A 24,969-nucleotide genomic window follows, 5' to 3' on the forward strand; every position below is an offset into this window, starting at 1 on the left:
AAACCATGAAACTATAGTGATAGGGTTCAAGAAATTTTGTACATTACCAATGTTGTACTCATTCATAGTGCTTGGGGTTGATACACTATCATTCAAAGGAAACAAATCCTCCCTGAATCTTGGATTTTAGTAGTAAAAAAGCTAGGAAGATCTTTGGAAGATGTATAAGTAAAGCCGTGTCAGAACATTTGATGTATTTTCCTTTCGTTTGATTCAAGGAGATAATTTCTGCCAGAGAATGTTTATGGTTACTGGGTCTCTGTTGTGGAACACATTACCATGTAAACTCAGAAATGCTCCACATTATTAGTTTTTTTGCAAAAATCTTAAAACTCATTTGTACAAATAGGCTTTTGAGGAAATTGGTTGATATGTATAACGTACAGTTTTTATTACAGTTTCAAATGAAGCTTTTTGTAGTGGAGTTCTTTGATACTGGAGTAATGTAAATTTTATCAATGGGGATTTTTATGTATGTTTGATTTTATGGTGAATGAATCTCTGCACACCGCTTAGATTATCTGATAATGTGGTATATAAGAAGGGTAAATACATTAAATAAAATTAGCAACACAATTGAAATTTTCTTTTCACTAGACTGAATGAGATTCAAAATTATTTTATTTATTTGTAGCATTTGTATCCCACATTTTCCCACCAATTTGCAGGCTCAATGTGGCTTACATTATGCTGTAATGGCAATCGCCATTTCCGGGTACAGAATTACAAATGGTATTGCATTCAGGTGCATACATACATGGTAAAGAAGAATACATTATGGTATTCCATAGAGGTTTCTGAGTGATAGAGTGAATTGTAACATAAGTTAGGTCATCGACTATAGAGATCATTTTCGACATAAGAAATAAAGTGGTAGTGTGTATTGCGTAGTTTTCATTAATAGCAATGAGGTTAAACAGTCAAGTGACAAGAGTTCGGTTTTGTCTAGTTCATGTAAAGTCTAATTATTTTGTATTTAGGATGGATCGTTATGGTAAGCCTTCTTGAACAGGTCAGTTTTCAGTAGTCTATGGAAGATTGTTAGGTCGTGCATTGTTTTTATGGCCTTCGGTAGTGCGTTCCATAGTTGCGTGCATATGTAGGAGAAGCTGGATGCATATGTGGATTTATATTTAGTCCTTTACAGATGGGGTAGTGGAGATTGAGGAATGTGCGTGCTGATCTTTTTGTGTTCCTAGTAGGCAGGTCTATCAGGTCTGACATATAGGTTGGAGCTTCCCCGTGAACGATTTTGTGGACTAGGGTGCAAACTTTGAACACAATTCGTTCTTTTAATGGGAGCCAGTGTAGTTTCTCTCTTAGGGGTTTGGCGCTTCCGTATTTCTGTTCTGAGCAGTCTGAAGTTTCTTAATGATTTGTTCTTTGCATCCGGCATAAATGGCATTGCAGTAATCTAGATGGCTTAGCACTATTGATTGTTCCAGGCTGCGGAATATTTCCCTTGGGAAGAAAGGTTTGATCCTTTTAAGTTTCCACATTGAGTGGAACATTTTCTTTGCAGTGTTTTTCACATGGTCTTCGAGTGTCAGATTTCGGTCAATTTGTGGACTCCCAGAATTTTCGGACTGTGTGAGACCGGAAGGGTGTAGTTTGGGGTGTTTATGGTGCTGGGTTTGTTTGTGTATATTGTGAGGACAGATGAGACATTGTGTCTTTTCTGCGTTTAGCTTTAGTTGTAATGCATCCGCCCATGAATTCATTATTTGGAGGCTGTGTTTGATTTCAGTTTGTGATTTCGGTTAGATCGTGTTTGAACGGGATGTATATTGTGATATCGTCTGCATAGATATACGGGTTGAGTCCTTGGTTGGATAGCAATTTGGCTAAGGTGTCATCATTAAGTTAAAAAGGGTTGGTGAGAGCAGTGATCCTTGTGGTACTCCGCATTCAGGTTTCCATGGTGTTGATGTTTTTGAGTTTGATATCACTTTTTATGTTCTTGCTGTTAAGAAGCCTTTGAACCATCTAAGTACGTTTCCTCCAATCCCGAAGTAGTCTAGGATGTTCGAGAGTATCTGGTGGCTGACCATGTTGAACGCGCTGGACATGTCAAATTGTAAGAGTAGCACATTGTTTCCGGTTGCAATTAATTGTTTGAATTTAGTTATGAGAGTGGTTAGCACTGTTTCAGTTGGATGGCTGGATCGAAACCCTGACTGTGATTCATGTAGTATTGTGAATTTGGTTAGGTAGTTGGTAAGTTGTTTGGTTACCATACTTTCCATTAGTTTGACTACCAGAGGGATTGATGCTACTGGTCGATAGTTGGTTGTGTCGTTTAATTTTTTCTTCAAGTCTTTGGGTATAGGGGTAAGTAGTATAGTTCCTTTGTCCTTAGGAAAAGTCCATGTTGTAACATGTAGTTCATATGTGATGCAAGGTCTGTTATAAAGCATTGGGGGGCGAACCTTATAAGGTTGCTGGGACAAATATCCAGTTGGAATGGGTTTTGGAGAATTGTGTTGATTGCTTGAGTGATGGTTTCTTCTTCGGTTAGCAGATTGTAGTCAGTCCAGGTTCGATCTGCTAGGTATTCACCGGGAGTTGGGTCCAGGCAATCCATGAATTTTTCGTGATCAGTGGTATTGAGTGGTAACGTGGATCATAGTTTTATAATTTTCTCATTGAAGTATTTGGCAAGGTTGTCTGCTGATAGAGTGTCTGTGCTCATTTATTTATTTATTGTATTTGTATCCCACGTTTTCCGACCTCTTTGCAGGCTCAATGTGGCTTACAATATATCATGGATACTGGAAATAGAAAAGGATATACATTTGGTTTTACAGAAGGATTTGGGTTACATGGTCATGAGTACAAGATAGTGCATTACAGAAGACATTGACAGACATTATGAATACAAGATAGTGGTTTACAGAAGACATTATCAGACATTAGAAATACAAGATCATGTGTAGCAGAGACATTGTAAAACAATAGACGCATTACGACATTTCTAGGTGTATTTGGAGATTTTACATAGTTTATTCTTTGTGGTATATCTTTTCAAAAGAGATGAGTCTTTAGTAGTTTACGGAAGTTGGTCAGTTCATAGGTCGCTTTCAATAGCGTGGTAGCGCGTTCCAGAGTTGTGTGCTCGTGTAAGAGAAGGTGGAGGCGTGTATTAATTTGTATTTCAGACCTTTGCAGTTGGGGAAATGAAGATTAAAGATGTTCGAGAAGATTTTTTGCATTCCTGGGTGGCAGGGTCTATTAGTCTGACATGTAGGCTGGGGCATCTCCATGGATAATTTTATGAACGAGGGTGCATACTTGAACGTGATTCGTTCTTTGAGTGGGAGCCAGTGCAGTTTCTCTCGTAGGGGCTTTGCACTTTCATATTTTGGTTTTTTCGAATATTAGTCTGGCCGCTGTGTTCTGGGCTGTTTGGAGTTTTTTGAGTATATGTTCTTTACAGCCGGCACAGAGTGAGTTGCAATAGTCCAGATGACTGAGTAGCAGTGATTGTACCAAATTGCGGAAGACGGTCCTTGGAAAAAATGGTCTTACTCTTTTTAGTTTCCACATTGCGTTAAACATCTTTTTGGTTGTGTTTTTCGCATGATTCTCAAGTGTTAAATGCCGATCACTGGTGACTACAAGAATCTTTAGGGTATCCGAGATTGGTAGATTTAGTTTTGGTGTGTTGATGGTGGTAAATTTGTCTTTGTTATGTTGCGAGGTGAGTACTAAGCATTGGGTTTTTTCCGCATTTAGTTTCAGCTGAAATGCATCTGCCCAAGAATGCATAATATGTAAACTCTGGTTGATTTCGTTGGAAATTTCACTTAGGTCTTGTTTGAATGGAATGAAGATCATTAAATCGTCAGCGTATATGTATGGGTTGAGGTTTTGCATCGATAATAGTTTGGCTAAGGGTGTCATCATTAGGTGAATATGGTTGGTGAGAGGGGGATCCCTGTGGAACTCCGCATTCAGGTATCCATGTGGCTGATGTAATCGAATTTGCTGTGACTTGATATGAGCATCTAGTTAGGAACCTCTTAAACCAATTGAGAACTTTACCTCCGATACCGAAGTATTCGAGGATGTGTAATAAAATTCCATGATCAACCATGTCAAAGGCGCTTGACATGTCGAATTGTAGAAGTAGTATATTCTTGCCGGTTGCTATCGTTTGTTTGAATTTGGTCATGAGCGTGACTAGTACGGTTTCAGTACTGTGGTTAGAGCGAAATTCTGACTGGGAGTCGTGTAGTATTGAGAACTTGTATAGATACTCTGTGAGTTGTTTGGTCACCATCCCTTCTGTTATTTTGGTAATGGATGCTACTGGTCTATAGTTAGTTAATTAATTAATTGGCATTTTTCTTTGCATCTTTAGGTATGGGGTGAGTAAAATGTTTCCTTTCTCCCTTGGGAAGAGTCCATTTTGTAGCATAAAGTTCACGTGGTTGTTAGGTCTGTTATGAATTGGTTGAGGGCTGATTCATAAGGTTATTTGGGCATACATCTAATTTGCAATGTGAATTTGGCGAATATTTTAAGTGTTTGTGAGATGAGATCTTCTGATAGTATTTCGAATTCAGTCCAAATCCTGTCTGCAGGGTATACTCTGGGGTCTGGGTCGAGGCCAGTCTAGGAGTGTGGTGTATGCAATGGGGCTGACCAGGTATTTTGAGTCGCAGTTGTATGATTTTCTCTTTAAAGTACTTCGCAAGGTGGTCAGCTCCTGGGGTGTCTTGCTGTTGTTCGTGACTGGTGTGGTGTCTAACAATTTATTCACGAGTTGGAAGAGTTTGTGTATGTCTTTGTAATTTGGTCCAATTTCAGTTTTGTAATATAGTCTTTTGGATTGTCTTATGGTATATGTATATTTCCTTCGGAGTTGTTTCCAAGTGGTAAGTGTGGGGGTCGTCTTTCTTTTTGTTCCACGCTCATTCCAATTTCCTAACCGGTGTTGAGTCTATTAATTTATTCACGAGTTGGTAGAGTTTATGTGCGTCTTTGTAGTCTGGCCCTATTTGGTTTTGTATTATGCTCTTTTGGTTTGTCTTATTGAGTATTTCTATTTCTTTGCAGTTGTTTCCATGCATTAAGTGTATATTCGTCTTTCATTTTTTTCCATGCTCATTCAAGTCTCCTAACGTGTTTTTAGTAATTTCAGTTCTTCGTTGAACCAAGGTATTGAGTTTTGTCTTCGTGTAGTTTTTTTTGTAATGGTGCAATTTTGTCTAGTGTGTTCCTACATCTGTCGTCCCAGTTTAGTAGATAATGTTTGGAATCTGTTTGTGCTGTCCAATCATTAATGTAGATCTGTTCCAGAATGTTACAGGGTCAATCTGGCCTCTTGTGGTGTAGGTTATGGGTTCTTGCTTGAGGTATGTACCTTTTTTCCGCCACTGTAGGGTGGAGTTTAGTTTATAGTGATCTGACCATGGTATGTCTGTCCATTTTGTATCTGTTAGTATAAGGTTTAGGTCTGAGGATAGTTTGTGTGTGATGAGGTCAATTGTGTGTCCTTTGACACGGGCGGCTTGCATACTAGGCCAGCTAAGTTCCCATAGGTGGAGAAGTCCTTGCATTCACGTGCATTGGTTGCATTAGGTGTCTTCGATGTGTATATTTATGTCCCCAATAATAAGTAGATTGGGTTAGAAACACAGGTATTCGATATGAAATCCATGAAGTGTGATTGGAATTCTTGCCAATTACCTGGTGGTCTGTAAAATAAGAAAATGTTTAGGCTGTCAAGCAGGGTAGTATGGTTCATTCTGACTGAGGCGATTTCAAGTTCTGGTATTATAGACTCTGCAGTTACTGTTACAGTGAAGTGATATCTATAGATTAGTGCTAGGCCTCCGCCTCTTTTTTCTTTCCTTGTCCAGTGAGTAATTTCGTAGCCTGGGGGGCAGAGTTCCAAAATTATGAGGTCCTTGAGGTCGTGGATCAGGCTTCGCTGATGAGTAGTAGGTCGAGATTGTCTGCTGTGATCCAGTCTGTTATAATTGTTATTTTATTGACTACTGATCTGGTGTTATGTATCCTACTTGAATTACTTGGTATGGGTCCCGTGTTTGATGTTGGGTTGATTTTGATTAGTTGTCGTCCTTTATTTTAGTAGGACCCTTGTTTCCCTTCTGATGTGGTTGTCTGTGTGTTGGTAATTTTCCATTGTTTGAATTGTTGTCAGTTGATAATGTGTTTTGTATGCAATCAGTCTTGGTGTGTGGTGTGTAGTATGGGTATCATTTAGTTATTGCATTTGTATCCCACATTTTCCCACCTATTTGCAGGCTCAATATCATGTTACTTTCAGTGAGTGGAGTGGTTATAGTTATGTGAATCAATTTTATGGAGTAAATTACTAGGAGCAGTTTGAAGGTATTCATTTTGTTTTTGGTTTCAATGTGGTCTCTGATGCATTGTTTTGGTGGGGTTTCTGAGAGCTATGTCAATGGTCGGGATTAGGGGTCTTATTAATTGCGTTAAGATGATTTACTCACAGTCAATGTTCAGCCGTGGTGCCCCAGTGTATTGAAGTTCTTATATCTGTGTCACCAGTCAGAGGTAAGGATCTCGGTAAGACGGCTGTAGTGCATGGGCTGAGGTCAAACAATCCATGTAGGCGTGGGGGCATCGGTTTTCTCCCAGAGTGAGCATGGGCTTCAACTCCGCTGTCGTCGCGATCGACGTGGGGTGGGTGATGATCAGCCACGGGATTAGGCTGGCTGCAGGGTATCCGTCGGGTTCGTTATTCGCAGTGTTCGTCCAACGCACAGCCTTCCTCTAATTCGCTGCTCTGCTAAGTCGCGGTGGATGGTTGGCTGCTCGGCGCTCTTCGCTTTCCATCTAGCGAGGGGCATCACCTCTGACCTGTGATGTCGGGGCAGGAAGGGCAATGCTGTCCGGGCCGCACCACTTTTATCCGAGCCACTACCGCGATCCACATAGGGGAAGTCGTCTTTGGCGAAGAGGTTTACGAGTCGCTCGTCCTACAATCTGCAGGTTGAGGTCTTCTGTCTGGGGCGGATGGATCAAGCCATCCAGTGCAGCATCTCAGCCACGAGGCCGGGCTGGAACTACAATCAAGCCCCAGTGCCGGACCGTTCGTGCCGATAACTCGCGGTATGTTCTGGAGGGTGTCCTCGCGATCAGCCTCAGGGTTCTCGGTGCTGACAGCTTCCCTGATCTTTAGTCGGATCGGGTAGCGCCCTGTTTTGGAGGGAAGGCTGTTTGGGGGGGGGTGGGGGGGGGGGGGGGGGGGGAGTCGGTTGTTACCTCACAGTCCCTGGTCTGGTAGGATGTTCGGGAGGTGGTCCGGTGCTCTCCGCTTCTCCCTCTGGTTGGAACTGCCCGTCAGCGGTCCGTTTCAGCCTCCTCTCCTGACTCCAGCGGTCAAGTCAACTTGAAGGATCGAATCCCTGTTTATTGCTCCCCGGGAAATTTTTGTTCCCGGAGCTGGTCCACACTCGTGACCTTTAGTCGGCAACCATCTTGCTAAATAGTAAGGGAAAGGGAAATGGGGACTTGATATACCGCCTCTCCGAGGTTTTTGCAACTACATTCAAAGCGGCTTACATATATTCAGGTACTTATTTTGTACCAGGGGCAATGGAGGGTTAAGTGACTTGCCCAGAGTCACAGGAGCTGCAGTGGGAATCGAACTCAGTTCCCCAGCAAACACAGAAATAAACTGATTTCTTAAAAAAAAAAAAAAGCCTTTTTAAAAGCAGCAAACACAGAATTAAATGTCTGATTTTTTCCAAACCACTGCTAGTACTCAGACATCAGGAAATTAACAGCTTTAAGATAGCAGTGCACAAGATGGTAAACAGGTATCAGAATGTAACAGTTCAGAATAGTAAGTAAGCAGTGCATACAATGAAAAATAAGGTTTAAATATTTTCTAAATAGATACAGAAAAAGTATAGACAGGCAGAAGATGTAAACAGATAATAAGATGACAGAATGCAGTTATTTGTTTTGTCTTATCTTATATTTAGATGAGACAGAGATTCCAGCTGCTCAAGTGCTGGAAGCAAGGCACTCTCATCTAACCACAGTTTACCACAGGCAGGATAAAACAAAACACAGCAGAAAGAGTGGGATGCAAGATTAATCCGCTATAATTAAAGAAATTATCAGGTAAGACAATTTTTCCTTCCTTATCAACAGGAGCAGATGAATCCAGAAACTAGTGGGATGGTAGCAAAGCAGACCCTATATAAGGGGGTGGGGGAATGAGCCAACACCGTTTAAAGAACCGCAGTGCCAAACCATGAATCCCACCACATCCAATCAATAATGCTTAGAAAAAGTATAAAGGGAGGCCCAAGTGGCCACCTGACAGATGTCCTCCAGGGGAAAAAAAAAAACTCTTGACCCGGCACAGGAAGTTGCCAATACCTGAATAGAGTGCACTGGGCCTGGTGGCCTAAGAGAAGATAGGCTGAAGAAACAGCCTCCTTAATTAAGGTCACCTTGGAAGCTGTGAGCCCCTTCTTGGGTTCTTGACATCAGCACAAAAAGTTTGTCCAACCTGCAAAATTCATTACCTACAGAGAACATAGTAGCACTTAGTGGACATTCAGAAATCGCAAGGCTGAAAGTCCCAAGGATAGTCATCACTGCGAATGGAGAAACAGTGGTCAATTTCAGATGGAACACCAACACCACCTTCTTCAAGAAGGAAGGAACCGTTCAGATCGAAACTCCAGACTCCGAAAATTGGAGGAACGGATCTCGACAAGATAAGGGCCGGCAAACGCCAACACCTGACGTGCACAGGGCATAGATTAGAGGAGTAGCCTAACGGTTAGTTGAGCAGGCTTTGATCCTGGTGACCTGGGTTCGAATTCCCACTGCAGTTCTTGTGACCTTGGGGAAGTCATTTTATCCTCCATTGCCCCCGGTACAAAAACTTAGATGTGAGCCCTCTAGGGACAGAGAAAGTACCTGCATATAATGTGTACAGCGCTGCATATGTCTAGTAACATTATAGAAACGATTAGTAGTAGTAGGACACAGCCACCAGAAACACCATCTTAAGCATCATATCTTTCAATGACAATTTCCACAAGGGTTCAAAAGAAGCCTGTTGTATAGTGCCCTAGTGGCGTTTGGTGGGCTATTGAGACTCTGTTGCAGTCTATACACCTTGCAAACTGCACTGCAGGCAGTGAGCAACCCCCCCCCCCCCAGCTCGCCAGGCAGGCATTTGGGTACAACCAAAATCCATGAAGAGGACACTAAGGGCAATCCCCCCCTGCAGATTGATATCCTGGAGCCACCAACGCATGCTATACCTGGCCTGCAAGGTCCAACGGAACTGCATTTGGTAATCCTGCGACATAGGTGACCACCGACTCAGAAACGAGTGCTGGAGTGGGTGCATGTGCGCCCATGCCCAGGGGACCACATCCATGGCCACCAAGGAGCTAGAATTTGCACACAGTCCTATGTGCAAGGGCACAGAATGTAGAAGAAATTCTGAATCTGCTCCTGCAGTTTGTTTTTCCGCTGGTTTGGCAAGAAGACCTACTCTGGACCCTGAGATACTCTAGGGCCTGAATAAGCACCAGATGGCTCTTGGGAAAGTTGACCACCCATCCGAGAGACTGTAAGACAGACACAACCTGATCAGTGGTCTCCCATTCCAATACTGCGTTATCAGCCAGCTGTCTAGATAAGGGTGAGCCCAATCCCCTCTTTCCGGAGGAAACGCTACCACCCTGACCATGGAAAACATTCGGGGAGCTCTAGCACGGCTGAAGGGCAGGCCTGGAATTTTAAGTGGTGACAGTACTGCAAGCGGAGAAAGCACTGGTGTGGAGGCCAAATGGGGTTATGAAAACACGCCTCCCCGAGATCCAGGGGTGTCAAAAAACTCCCCAAGCTGTACCACAGCCAGGACAGACCACAGCATTCCATGTGGAAATGCTGAACCTTTAGAAGTTGGTTCATGTGCTTGAGGTCCAATACCAGACAATAGGAACCTCCATTCTTGGAAATCACAAAGTAGATAGAAATTGCATCCCAGACCTCATGCGATACTCAAAACTGAGACCACGGCGCAGAGATCCCATAGGGCACACAGAGTGGATAGACCTGCCATCACTAGGACACCCTCTGAATGACAACTCCAAGGTAAAATCTCTTATGGGAGAGGAGAACTCTAATTTATAGCGTTCTTTGATAATGTCTAGAACCCACTGGTCCAACCTTGGTCCACTGCTCGAACAGAATCAGCCGACCCCCTATCCGCAGAGCCAAGCAGTGGACCAGCAGTCTATCACTGGGCAACTCTTGCTGCAGGCGCAGTATGGACTGCGGACCCCGGAGCCCACTCGTCGCTCTGAAAGGAAGGAGGAGTCAAAGGAGGAACATGTCCTGGACGATATTTCCGGGATTCCTTAAATTGAGGACGCTAAACACCTGCCTCTGTCAATCCTCAGGCAAGCGCATCTTGGAGCCTCACAAATCCTTTATCAATTTCTCAAGATTCTCTCCAAACAGCAGCCTGCTAAGACGCGCTTAGAGGCTGCACTTGCCACCCAATGGTGAAGCCACAACAGCCACTGGCTTGTGACGGCCAATGCCATCTGCTTTGCCAAACAGTACACAAGGTAATATAAAGAGACTGCCAAATAAGCCAAACTAGATTCCATCCCCTGACACAATCACCACTGCCTGCTGCATCCAGGAAAGGCATGCGCTTACCGCATAGGAACTGCGGATGACCACCTGGAAGAAAAGAGATGAGACCTTAAAGGCCTGCTTCAATGAAGCCTCAAGCATCCTGCCCTGCACATCCTTCAGGGTGATAACCCTCCCCAACCGAGAGGGTACTCTTCTTTGTGACCACCACCACAAATGTGTCCACTTTAAGAAGCTTAAACTTGTAAGTAGGCCCTGGTATAGACGAGACATGGCCTTCGGGGTGGTCCATTGAGCGAGATGAGTTCCTCAATCGTCTCATGGGAAGTTGTACCAGCTATATTAGGGTTAGCTGTGGCAAGAGCCAAGGACTCAAACACTGAAAATACTAAGAGCCTTCAACGCATTCACAACTAAGGAGGGTAACTCCTTTTTATGGAAGATGCGCATGGTCATGGGGTCATCCGGCTCCACAGCCAGTAGCTCCCCGTCTTCCAAGTCCTTCACCAGCAGCTCTGACAATAGGGGAAACTGGGGAGAGGGGGAGCAATGACCCCACCTCAGAAGCAGCACCCAAATGCCTCCTCTTCTCGGGAGGATTAAGACACAGGCACAGAGAAAGAGTTGACACAGACGTGCCCTGTAGTAAGGAATCTGGCTGCTTCTGTGCCCTCTTCATCAGATAAGCCTAATGGAGCAGCAGCACAAAGTCAGGGAAAAATTGTTCCCCAACCCCTGCTGTTCCTCTGAACACTTCCCCCGTATCAGCTGATGACGAGGGACTGGGCTACGTAATATTGGACACCTCTCCAGATGGCTGCTGGCCCGGTTGGTGACGAATCCAACATGGCTGCAGGTGCGAGCAAAGCCATCACATCAGGCAGCCTGAGAGGAGAGCACATGCGGGAATCTCCCGTGCAGGAAACAGGCATGACATCCTGTTGGAACCACTGCTAAATCATCACTCTAGAGAATCGGCAGCTCTACCAGGGTCAACGGTAGGAGATGCTCCTTCCAACAAGTCCTCAATAAGCCAGAGTAAGGCTTGAAATGCCAAGAAAGGCTATTAGAGCACCAGAATGAGGCTTGGAAATCACAGAGAGGCAGGCAATGGAAGGAATTGTGAACCCCCAGCGTTAATTGCATTAATTTTTTTTAATGCTAATTAAAGATTAGTGCATTAATCACATTATTAATGTGTTAATTGTGCAGGCCTAATAAATTCAAATCACTAACATCACATGTAAAGCACTTAAATGCTTCCAGTTTTAATTGGTTTAGCAGATTAAACCTACTGTGGAACAGACATCCGCACATTCAAGATGTAGAAGATGCACTTGGTGTAACTTCAATAGAGGGCTTGGTACACTGTTCACCTTTATCTTTTTATGTTGTTTATGTACTACTTGCCCTTGCCCATTAGCATATGTGGGTTGAATGAAATGACCGGTTCATTTGCAGCTCAGTGAACACAAGAACTACATTAAAACTTGCCAATTAACAGAACCTTTTGTAAAGCACTAATGAAAAAAAAAACATCAGAATGGAAGAGCTTTGGTGGAGGATGATTGATGCTGTGTTACCCTCCTCTTAGAGAGGTGATTGTGATTATCAGTAGGCCTTTCGCAAACAATTTTGCATACATACATTGGAGACACTTTAATCCAAAGGGTTTGAATGAAGAGACTGACTGACGTGTTAATTTGATTGGCCAATGAAGACACATGTTTGGACTTAATGCTATGTGACTGGCTGATGTTTTCTGTGTTTGATGGTCCATAAAAAAGTTTTTAAAAAACAATGATTAGAATTTATGAAGATGAATAATGGTATTTTAATTGCCTCATTCTATATAGACACTTTCGTGCCATGACAAATTTATACCAGTTTCAAAGAAGGTGCAACATCGTGCATGTATTTATTTATAAAATAGCAGATCACATAAGCGTAATCCAAAAATGTTCAATTTATTCACCACACATGAACATTTTTGGATTACACTTATGCGATCTACTCTTTTGTGCTCCATGCTGGACATAATAAATAAATAATAAATAAATATTGTGGATCGCCTGCCTGTTTCCTTGTATCTTATAAAAGACACGTATATATTGCAACCCTGCCTCCACTCCACCCAAACTATATCCTTTGGAATTCCTACAAACAAACCCCATAAAAGGAGGTACACACAATCTGTAAGCAATTTTACATGCACACACAGTCACACAACTTAACAAAAGCTCTTTTCTAGATGTAGAACAGGCTTTTACAGTTGGAAAAGAATTTATAAAACTACCCCCTATAAGTATATGCATGACCTTCACTCCATGCACTTTGCTGGAAAATTAGGTTCTTACCTTGGTAATTTTCTTTCCTTTAGTCACAGCAGATGAATCCATTAACTGATGGGTTGTATCCGCCTACCAGCAGGTGGAGATAGAGAACACTGAAGAACCACAGTGACCATTGGACGGCAAGCCCCATCTGCCTTCAGTATTTGAGATTTTCAAAGCAGAGTGAACCATAAAGGTAGAATAACAAATTTTCCTCACAGCGAACAAACGCCCCAGAACCGGAGCAATATCCATACAAAGGAGGACGATCTCAGCCTCCTGTAATAGAACAGCATGTAGAAAATCTGAGAACTGGGTTCCAACTTCTCCCAATGAGATCTATATCTGTATGAAAGATCTGAACAAAAAACAAAGTCATGCAGGGAGAGATCATGGATTCATCTGCTGTGACTAAAGGAAAGAAAATTACCAAGGTAAGAACCTAATTTTCCCTTCCTTGTCATCAGCAGCAGATGAATCCATTAACTGATGGGATGTACAAAAGCACTCCCTACTTAAGGACAGGCCACACCGCGAGCAAGCACTTGTGCTCCAAAAATCGCGTCCTGCTTCTCTGCAACATCCAGCCTGTAATGCCGGACAAAAGAGAGCTGAGAAGCCCAAGTAGGCACTACAGATCTCTTGAAGACAGAGTGCACCCGTTTCAGTCCACGAGGAGGAAATCGCTCTCGTGGAATCCGCCTTAAACGCTTCAGGCAGAGACTGGCCTGAAAGCAGATACGCGGAAAAAATGACTTCTTGATCCAACGGGCTATAGTGGCCTTAGACGCCGGACACCCGCGTTGAGGACCTGTCAACAATACAAAAAGGTGATCAGAAGTCCTGAAGTCATTTGACATCTGTAGATACTGCAACAAAGCCCTGCGGACATACAAAGATGTAACTGCACAAAGGAGTCCAGGAAATCTTCCCTAGAAAAGGAAGGAAGAAAAATGGGCTGGTTCAGGTGAAACGCTGAAACCACTTTAGGCAGAAAGGAAGGCACCGTACGTACCGTTACGCCGGACTCCGAGAATTGTAGAAAAGGATCCCAACAGGACAGTGCCTGAAGCTCAGACACGCGTGTAGCTGATGTCATGGCCACCAAAAAGACTGTCTTGAGAGTCACATCCTTCTCCGAAGCTCGCTTAAGTGGCTTGAAAGGCGAACACTGGAGAGCCTTCAACACCAGCCCCAGGTTGGACAAGGCGACCGCACGGGAAAACGGAGCCTAAGCCCCCCTCTAAGAAATAGGGCAATGTCCGGATGAGCAGCAAGGGACAAGCCAGACACTTTCCCTCGATAGCATACCAATGCTGCCACTTGAACCCACAAGGAATTGTAAGCCAGGCCTTTTGTAAGCCATCCTGCAAAAAGCCCAGCACCGGCGAGACAGTAGGCCCCGTGGGAGTGATCGCCTTTGAAACACACCACGCCTCAAACTTGCACCAGATCCGAGCATAAGCTGCAAGAGAGTGGAAATGACCTTGTTAGAATAGCCCTTGTCTCTCAATTGCGCCCTCTCAAGAGCCAGGCCGTAAAACCAAATTGTTAGGGATCTTCCATAGACACCGGACCCTGAACCAACAGGTTCGGCACCAGGGGCAAATGAAATGGAGCCTTCACCATCATACGACGGAGATCCGCAAACCACGGACGCCTTGGCCAAAACCACCAATCCCCGGTGTAGTCGAATCCGAAGTAGGACTCGCTCTATCAAGGGCCAAGGAGGGAATACATACACGAGGCCCGAGGGCCAGGGTTGAGCCACAGCATCCAACCCTGCCGAGTGAGGATCTCTCCTTCTGCTGAAAAAGCGAGGGACTTTGGCGTATGCACTTGACGCCATTAGATCCATTCCGGGTGTCCCCCATTTAGCACAAATCTGAAGAAAAACTTCTTCTGCCAGTTCCCATTCCACCATGTCGATCTGATGCCTGCTGAGAAAATCGGCTTCCACGTTGCTCTGACCTGCTATGTGCGCTGCTGAAACTGCAGGTGGAGCTCGGCCCAGTGGCAAATCTGAGCGGCCTCCGCGGCCAGGGCCCTGCACTGAGTGCCGCCCTGATTATATAGGCCACAGCTGTCGTGTTGTCTGACTTGACCCAGACAGCAAGCCTCTTCAGAGTCTTTTGAAAGGCCATAAGAGCCTGGAATATCGCTCTCAGTTCCAAGCGACTGATGGACCACCCCACTTCCACGGTTGTCCACTGACCCTGAGAATAGCTTCCCTAGCAATGCGCTCACCAGCCCAAAGGCTGGCATCTGTTATCACCAGGCACCAAGAAGGAAGCGCAAGCGGCATTCCTTGGTGCGGCATCCTGTCGGAGAGCCACCACTCCATACTGAGCTGGGACGCAGGGAGCCATGTTAGTCTCCGTTGATATTCCTGGGAAATCTGAGACAACTGTTGAAGCAGTGCTCTAGCCCAAGGAACCACCTCCAAGGTGGCCGTCATCGACCCCAGCAGCTGGACAAAGTCCTAAGCTCGCGGGCGAGGCATCCGCAGAGCAAGACGGACCTGATTCTGAAGCTTGCACCGCCTTTGGTCGGGGAGAAAGACAAACCCCGAGGCCGTGTCGAACCGGACCCCCAAATACTCGAAAGTCTGAGAGGGGGGTCAGGTGACTTTTGGGTATATTGACCTCCCAGCCTAGCGCCTGCAGGACTGTAACCACTGTGGCTGTGGCAAGAGAACTTTCTGCTGCCAAATCCGCTCTGATGAGCCAGTCGTCGAGATAAGGGTGAACTCTGATACCCTCTTGCCTGAGACAGGCAGCTACAACCACCATTACCTTGGAAAAGGTATGGGGAGTTGTGGCTAGGCCGAAAGGCAAGGCCCGAAACTGGAAATGTTGTCCCAACACTGCAAACCGGAGAAACCGCTGATGCGGGGCCAGATAGGAATGTGCAAATACGCTTCTTTTAGGTCCAGAGATGTGAGAAACTCTCCTGGCTGTACTGCCGCAATGACAGAGCACAGGGTTTTCCATGCGAAAGTGTCGTACTCTGAGGGCCTCGTTGACTCTTCGCAAGTCAAGGATCGGTCTGAAAGACCCACCTTTTTCGAAGCACAACAAAATAAATGGAATAGCGGCCGCAGCTGCGTTCGGGGGAAGGCACCGGGATAATCTACATCCCGTTCAAACATGATCTAAATGAAATCACCAACGAGATCAACCAAAGCCTCCAATAATGCACACCTGGGCAGATGCTTTCCAACTAAAACTTAATGCAAAAAAAACACGTCTTGTACTCGCCTCCCACATAACACAAAAAACTTCTTCACCATAATCACACCATACTGTTCTCTTCCTGTCTCACAAAACTTGAAAATTATTGGTGTCACCATTGATCGAAACCTCACTCTTGATACCCACGTGAAAAACACGACGAAAAAATGTTCTACTCCATGTGGAAACTTAAAAGAGTAAAACCTTTCTTCCGAGATACATCTTCCGTATCCTGGTACAGTCAATGGTAATAAGTCATCTGGACTACTGCAATGCACTATACGCGGGCTGCAAAGAACAGACTATCAAAAAACTCCAAACTGCCCAGAATACTGCCGCCAGACTCATATTTGGAAAAACTAAATATGAAAAGTGCAAAACCCTTAAGAGAGAAACTCTACTGGCTCCCACTTAAGGAACGCATTGCGTTCAAGATCTGCACGATTGTACACAAAATCATTCACGCAGACGCCCCCAATCTACATGCTAAACCTTGTGGACCTACCTCCAAGAAACGCCACGAGATCATCCCGCAAATTCTCAACCTACACTTCCCCAGCTGTAAAGGACTAAAATACAAGCTGATGCGTGCCACTACCTTCTCTTACATAAGCACGCAATTATGGAATGCATTACCTACAGACCTGAAAACAATTGACGAAACAACTATCTTTCGCAAATCTCTGAAGACATATCTCTTCAACAAGGCCTACAATGAGAACCTATAGCCACACTAATCCACCTCACCACCACTCAGTTAAGAAGCCCACCTTCTCTAACTACCCTAATCACTCCCTTCCTAATCTCTGCACAATACTAAATGTATCTGTTATCCCTTCCTTCCTTCTTCTTTTCTTCCTTACTTAACCTCTGCACATACTAAATGTATCTGCTATCCTGTAATGACAATGTTAACAAAACTATGTAAGCCACATTGAGCCTGCAAATAGGTGGGGAAAATGTGGGATACAAATGCAATAAATAATAAATAAATAAATAATAATAACCGCTCCGAGGTGCAGCAAGACTTGTAAGGTCTCCTCTACTGTCGCCGTTTTACGGCAGTGCCGCATCGGGGACTCCACAAACACATCTGTCACCGGGGCACCGAATTCCAATCGGTAACCTTCTCTGATCAGGTCCAGGACCCACTGATCTGAGGTAATCTTGGTCCACTCCTCTAGAAAGAGGGAAAACGTCCTCCTACTGCAGGAATCTAGGAATGGACCGGCGTCCCATCATTGTGGAGGACGCCCCTGAACTCCTGGCCTTGAACTGGCCCCTGCGAAACGTTTGTCCGAGCGAAAGGAGTTCCTCTGCTGAAAACGGGCATGTTGAGAAAACCCAGCAGAGCGCCCAGGTGATACCTGCGAGATTCACGGAAGCGAAGGCTGGAAGAGGAGGGAAACACAGGACCCTTGGAAGAAGGCCTCGGCCTATCCTCAGGTAACCGCTGGGGCTTAGAGTCCCCCAGGTCTTTCACAATCTTCTCCAATTCCTCTCCAAATAACAGGAGGCTCCCGAAAGAGTAACCTCACCAGCCTTTGCTTAGAGACCATGTCAGCCGCCCAATGCTGCAGCCAAAGAAGGCGTGGGGCAGAAACCGCCACAGACATCTGCTTAGCCGAAGCTCTGACCAGATCATAAAGGGCGTCAGCCAAAAATGACAGGGCTCCATCCACGGGGCTACCTCAGAGAGGGACCCCGCACCATCCGCGGGCTGCTCCACCGCCTGTTGTAACCTGGAAAGACATGCCCGGGCTGCATAGGAACTGCAAACAGACGCCCTTAAGGCAAGGCCCAAAATTTCAAAGGACCGCTGCAACGTGGATTCCAGCCGCCGGTCCTGCATGTCTTTCAAAGCGACCCCTACCTCTACTGGAGAGTGGTCTTTTTAGTCACTGCCATAACTAACGCATCCACTTTACGCATCCCCAAAGGGGCAAAGTGCTCCTCACTCAGAGGGTAAAGCTGACCCATAGCCCTGGCCACTTTCAAAGGCCATCGGGGTCAGACCATTGAGCTGAATAAGCTCTTGGATGGAGTCATGCACAGGAAAGGATCCGAGTAGGCTTCTTAGTACTCGCCATCCTAAGATTAACAGAGGAGGCATCGCCCTCAGCAGAATCATCAATCGAGAGGGCCTGCAAGGCGTCAGAAATGAGAGCCGGCAGCTCGTCACGGTGGAAAAATCCGAACCGCATTGGGGATCATCCGAATCCAGTGGCAAACAGGCACCCTCATCTGGATCATCCGTCCATGAGGGCCTGCCAGATCCTTCAGACTCCCCACAGCCTGACCGGGGGGGGGGGGAGGATATGCGCCACTTTCAGATGGGGATTTACCCGTCTATGTGTAGCGTGTTTCCATGCTCGGGGGAAGAAATAACCTCTGTAGCCACCCTGGGGCATCAACACCCGAGGGGAAAACAGAATGCAGAGCAGTGTCAGACACCTGTGGCAGAGCTCTTTTCAACATGAAGGCCTTATGCACAAGTAGCACAAACTCGGGGAAAAAAACTCACCCTGGACCTCTGTCCCCAAATTAAGTGAAACGGAGGTTGGAGCTCCTTTGGCAGCCTCAAAACGAGGTGTTCCTCTGCACTCAGACACCTTCGCAACCGCGAGGGTCGAGACATGCGGCGCTTCCAAAATGGCGCCCGCTGCCAGCTCCATCGACCGGGAAGAATCATCGCTCGCCATGCTCCCTCAGCAGCCATCGCCCGACTGGATGGAAATATAGTAATAAAATGGCGGCTTCGCGCCAAACTTACCCCGTTTAGAACGGCGTCCCGCGGGACCTCCCCGGAAGAGCTGGGCACCACTCTCACCTCAGAAGACCGAGTCAACGAGCTCCGGTCAAGCTGCACTGTAAAAGAATATCTGGAAAAAGGCTCAGAACAGCCACGCAGTAAAACCACGTTTTGTTTTGTTTTTTTAAACGCTGTGAAGAAAGTTGGAGGCAGGCAGCAACAGAGGGACTCCGGGAGGATGGGGGAATGGGTAAGGGCAGGGAAAGGGTGAACCTATATGCCTTTAAAGTAGGCACCACCAGCCACAACACCCTGCTCACCTGGCCAAGCACAGGAGCCACCCCAGGCAGAAATCCAGGAACTGATCAAGCTACGTCCACACCTGCTGGAAGATAGAGAAAATACTGAAAGCAGATGGGGCTTGCCGTCCAAGAGTCACTGTGGTTCTTCAGTGTTCTTTCTATCTGCACCTGCTGGTAGGCGGATACAACCCATCAGTTAATGGATTCATCTGCTGCTGATGAGAAGGAAATTGTTGATTTTTTTGAATGCTTGAAATGTATCTAAGAGAAATGCTTATCGCTTGTTACTGTGAATTTTTCTCCTGGAAAACATGACTTCGTTCAGTGGTTATTTTAGCTACAGAATGATACGGGGATGGGGATCCGCAGTAACCACGGGGACGAGGTGGGGACACGGCCCATGAGGACAGGGACAAACTTGTCCACGTGTCACTTTCTTCTGTTAATGAAATGGATTGTTATTATGTTCGATTGATGCAGACGCCAATATTTTGGAAAAAACAAGCAAACATGCTAGCCACAGGTAGTAAAATTTGCATGAGGGATCCTGCACATCTTTTAAGAAGACATCTTCTATTGCAGGAGGGACTGTGGAAGACAGGAGAGCTAGACTGAATCCCGAGATTGTTGATGACTTCTTATTCATCCACAGATTAAAAAATCTCCCCTCTAGGGCATACAGAATAGGTTGTATTTTGTACCCTGAACAATTTAACCGGGTGTATTAGGATTCCTTGGGGTAGTAGAAGTCAGCTATTGTTGAGGTTGGAAGGGTAGAGGGTGGTGGTGGTGGTGGGAGGGTTATTATAGCTGCCAGTTGTTATTGTTGTTTTCTATTTGTAATTTATACACAACTGTTGCACAGCATATTGTTCCTTTTTATACTTTAATAAAAAGATTTAAATATAAAATCATAAGTGTTTGAGGCTTTTGCAGATGAGAACAGAGCCCACGGGGATGGGAGGGGAGGGGGGGGGGGACAGAACATAAGTACATAAGTAATCCCATACTGGGAAAAGACCAAGGGTCCATCGAGCCCAGCATCTTGTCCACGACAGCGGCCAATCCAGGCCAAGGGCACCTGGCAAGCTTCCCAAACGTACAAACATTCTATACATGTTATTCCTGGGATTTTGGATTTTTCCAAGTCCGTTTAGTAGCGGTTTATGGACTTGTCCTTTAGGAAACCGTCCAACCCCTTTTTAAACTCTGCTAAGCTAACCACTTTCACCACATTTTCCGGCAATGAATTCCAGAGTTTAATTACACGTTGGGTGAAAAAAAATTTTCTCCGATTTGTTTTAAATTTACTACACTGTAGTTTAATTGCATGCCCCCTAGTCCTAGTATTTTTGGAAAGCGTGAACAGACGCTTCACATGCACCTGTTCCACTCCACTCATTTTATATACCTCTATCATGTCTCCCCTCAGCCGTCTCTTCTCCAAGCTGAATAGCCCTAGCCTCCTTAGTCTTTCTTCATAGGGAAGTTGTCCCATCCCCGCTATCATTTTAGTTGCCCTTCGCTGCACCTTTTCCAATTCTACTATATCTTTCTTGAGATGCGGCGACCAGAATTGAACACAATACTCAAGGTGCGGTCGCACCATGGAGCGATACAACGGCATTATAACATCCTCACACCTGTTTTCCATACCTTTCCTAATAATACCCAACATTCTATTCGCTTTCCTAGCCACAGCAGCACACTGAGCAGAAGGTTTCAGCGTGTTATCGACGACGACACCCAGATCCCTTTCTTGGTCCGTAACTCCTAACGTGGAACCTTGCATGACGTAGCTATAATTCGGGTTCTTTTTTCCCACATGTATCACCTTGCACTTGCTCACATTAAACGTCATCTGCCATTTAGCCGCCCAGTCTCCCAGTCTCGTAAGGTCCTCTTGTAATTTTTCACAATCCTGTCGCGAGTTAACGACTTTGAATAACTTTGTGTCATCAGCAAATTGAATTATCTCGCTAGTTACTCCCATCTCTAAATCATTTGTAAATATATTAAAAAGCAGCGGTCCTAGCACAGACCCCTGAGGAACCCCACTAACTACCCTTCTCCATTGTGAACACTGCCCATTTAACCCCACTCTCTGTTTCCTATCCTTCAACCAGTTTTTAATCCACAATAGGACATTTCCTCCTATCCCATGACCCTCCAATTTCCTCTGTAGCCTTTCCTGGGGTACCTTGTCAAACGCCTTTTGAAAATCCAGATACACAATATCAACCGGCTCCCCTTAGTCCACATGTTTGTTTACTCCTTCAAAGAATTGAAGTAAATTGGTCAGGCAAGATTTCCCCACACAAAAGCCGTGCTGACTCGGTCTCAGTAATCCATGTCCTTGGATGTGCTCTGTAATTTTGTTTTTAATAATAGCCTCTACCATTTTCCCCGGCACCGACGTCAGACTCACCGGTCTATAATTTCCCGGATCTCCCCTGGAGCCTCTTTTTAAAATGGGCGTTACATTGGCCACCCTCCAATCTTCCGGTACCACGCTCGATTTTAAGGATAAGTTGCATATCACTAGCAGTAGCTCAGCAAGCTCATTTTTCAGTTCTATCAGTACTCTAGGATGAATACCATCCGGTCCAGGAGATTTGCTACTCTTCAGTTTGCCGAACTGCCCCATTACGTCCTCCAGGTTTACCGTGAAGTCAGTAAGTTTCTCCGACTCGTCCGTTTGAAATACCATTTCCGACACTGGTATCCCACCCAAATCTTCGTCGGTGAAGACCGAAGCAAAGAATTCATTCAGTCTCTCCACTACGTCTTTGTCTTCCTTGATCGCCCCTTTTACCCCTCGGTCATCCAGCGGCCCAACCGATTCTTTTGCCGGCTTCCTGCTTTTAATATACCTGCAGGGACAGGACGGAGAAAAACCCCACGGAAATGGGGTGGAGACACATTTTGTCCCCGTGTCATTAAATTAAACCTTACTTTATACTATATACTAGAGCTTATATTTGTGTGTTAAAATCCCACCTCTGATGTTTAAAATGCACAAAAGCTAAACGTGTTTCAGGTTTTTTTCTCTCGGTATCTTTACCAAACAGTATTATCACTGAAATTATGTATTTAATAATCTTGTTATACAGAACTCTTTTATATTTGTCCAGCTGAACTACACAAATTTAACTTTCTGATTGAACTTTTGCATCACAAGACCTATTTCAAAGGTAGTTCTTTTAGGATCGGAGTTTAGAGATGAACACATTTTTAAGCATAACATGCTTTTCAGATAACAATTATATTAAAAATAGTCCAAGATTGAACTAAAATGAATAAAGTAAATTCAATACCTGTGGGCCAGATCCATCAGATGAGGCAAACTCCATAGACTTCAGTATACTGGGAAATGTAAAGGGAAACAAAGCTGTTACTTTCTATTTGTTTTACTGATACTTATAGAACACTCCCTTCTCTCATATAGTAATTTCTCTTGCTGCAGGATAACTTTTACAACAACCCTTGCAGGAATTTATTCTACAATGAATAACTATTCAAATATATTTATGATCAAATACATGTTTGATCTATTCTTACTGTACAGTGCCTTGAGTGAATTCCTTCAAAAAGGCGGTAAATAAATCCTAATAAATAAATAAAATATTCTTATGAGTCATCTAAACTATTTTATATTCAATCCCACCAGGTCTGCTTGGAGCATAAATTTAAAGGTTAATGAGGAGAAAACATTTGAAACTGTCAGAGACTATATATTATTTATTTATTTGAGAATCTAGAAGGGAACTAAAATGTAAGGAAGCAATAAATAAGTGGATCAAAGTAATATGGCATATAAATCCAAAAATAGGTCAATAAAATATAAACAATGTATGCAAACCTATATTTTACCACCAAAAGTCTAGGATACACTGCAATACTGCAGCAAAGACAACACAATTATTGTTTTTAAAGATGATTTAAAAAAAAAAAAAAAAAGGATTGTAATTTTTTAATATTTCATCAAAATGGTCATCAAAAAAGAGAAGCAACTTTTGTTTCTCTCTGAAAGGATTCTGCTATGCTTAAGCTGCTATAAAGTAAAATGTGACAATACGATGGGTAATATTTTTGTAGCTTTCTGCTATTTTTCTTGGTCTCTTCTGTATTAACTGGTACTTGAAGATCTTCTCTTTTTCTTTTTTAGTTCAAAAGAATTTTTATTAATGGTCAGATAATACAAGAAAAGGAACTAACAAATGGATTTCACAAAATAACAGAACATATAATAATAGGGTACAATTAATGTACAGAGATGCAATTCATTTGCATATCTGTGCCAACAAGCTTTCCCAAGACATAAATTGTGTAGTGAAGCCTTAACCAGATCATATTTATGAACATAAATAGTTTTCTCAGCAGCTATGTTTTCATACTTGGCAGTTAACCTATAAGGGAAGCAGCCTTCCAGTGTGACAAAATATGTTGAACTGCTAATAAACAGAATGTCAAAAGGTTTTTAGTGAGGTTCATCTAGTTGCTTATTCCCAAGAGAATGCCATATGACAATACAGTATGTAAAGTGGTTCAGACAGAGCTAGAATATGGCACCATACACAATCCCAAAATTCTGATAACATCCCACACTGAAATACCACATACATGACCAACATAAATTAGAGCTACTAGGATGAAATCTAGGCATTGGTTGGAGGAATGTACTACTTTGAATTATCTTATACCAGGCAGATTCAATTCCTCTAGTGGCATTGTGTTTTCTACAGATAGTCATACAACCCACTTTACAATCTTTCAGCACTACACCCTTCAATTAGTATCATAAGCATTAAACTAAAATAATCTATTGGAAGAAATGTCTGGGGTCCATGAAGTAGCTTTTACATATCTCAGAGAAGGCTAGCCAATAATGCCCCACCTTTGGGAGCTTAACCTGCATACACTTGATTTCTGCCATCAGTCCAATTAATCAATTTACTTCAAATTTGGACCTGTTACTTCAAACCGGAGTAGCAGTTGTCTGACAAATTTCTCAGCAATAGAATTTTTTCTCTCTCTATAGGCTGCTGCAATCAATAGCAATATTGGATGCTCACGCAATCCATCTTTCAGAGACATACATGGCAATAAAGTAAGAGGAAGATGACCATAGGATTCCTGTTCTGCCTCCATATTCATGGAGGCAGAGTGCATTGCTATGCATATTTAATAAGAATACTATTTTATTCAATTGCATTGTCTGTGTAATAGATAGCACTGTGCATTAGGACTGCTTTTCCTATAGTTTGCAATATTCTGTGATTTGACTCCTTGTGAGCTTTCCCTATTGGCTCTTAGGTCTGAGCTACCACCAGTCCTCCCCCTTCCTGCCCCTATGGGCTGTGTGAGACAGCCCAGTCTCGCTAGCATGCTTGTGATCAGCAGCTGTTCTAGGGCTGATCCCTCTTTAATCTAGGTAATTCCACCAAGATTTTTCACCATCTCCCCAAGTCATTCCCTATTCATTTTCTCCTGTATTTCCTTTGAGAGTGTTGCGTTCTCGAGGGCCTTGGCATTCTGTCAGGTCCTCGAGGCAGGACTGGAGTTCGTGAGCCCTTGGGCCACTGCCGAGGAGCGGCAGCGGTAGGCAAGACCACCTCGGGACTGGAAACACAGAAGAGCAGTACTGGAACTCTGGACTGGAGTAGTACAAGGCAGGCAACTAGAACAGATGAACCAGGAACAGCTTCACC

General features: G+C 44.3%; 1 protein-coding gene across 1 annotated transcript in view; it reads right to left on the minus strand.

Annotated features, from left to right (window-relative positions):
• CUX1 (cut like homeobox 1) overlaps window positions 1-24,969 on the minus strand; it is an 804,986-nt gene that overhangs the window by 340,519 nt on the left and 439,498 nt on the right. The window contains 1 exon segment of the mRNA XM_030186246.1: window positions 22,576-22,624. Within this exon segment, the coding sequence (XP_030042106.1) occupies window positions 22,576-22,624 (49 nt within the window).

Source organism: Microcaecilia unicolor, chromosome 13 (genome assembly GCF_901765095.1).
Source record: "Microcaecilia unicolor chromosome 13, aMicUni1.1, whole genome shotgun sequence".
In the NCBI taxonomy this organism is placed as follows: domain Eukaryota; kingdom Metazoa; phylum Chordata; class Amphibia; order Gymnophiona; family Siphonopidae; genus Microcaecilia; species Microcaecilia unicolor.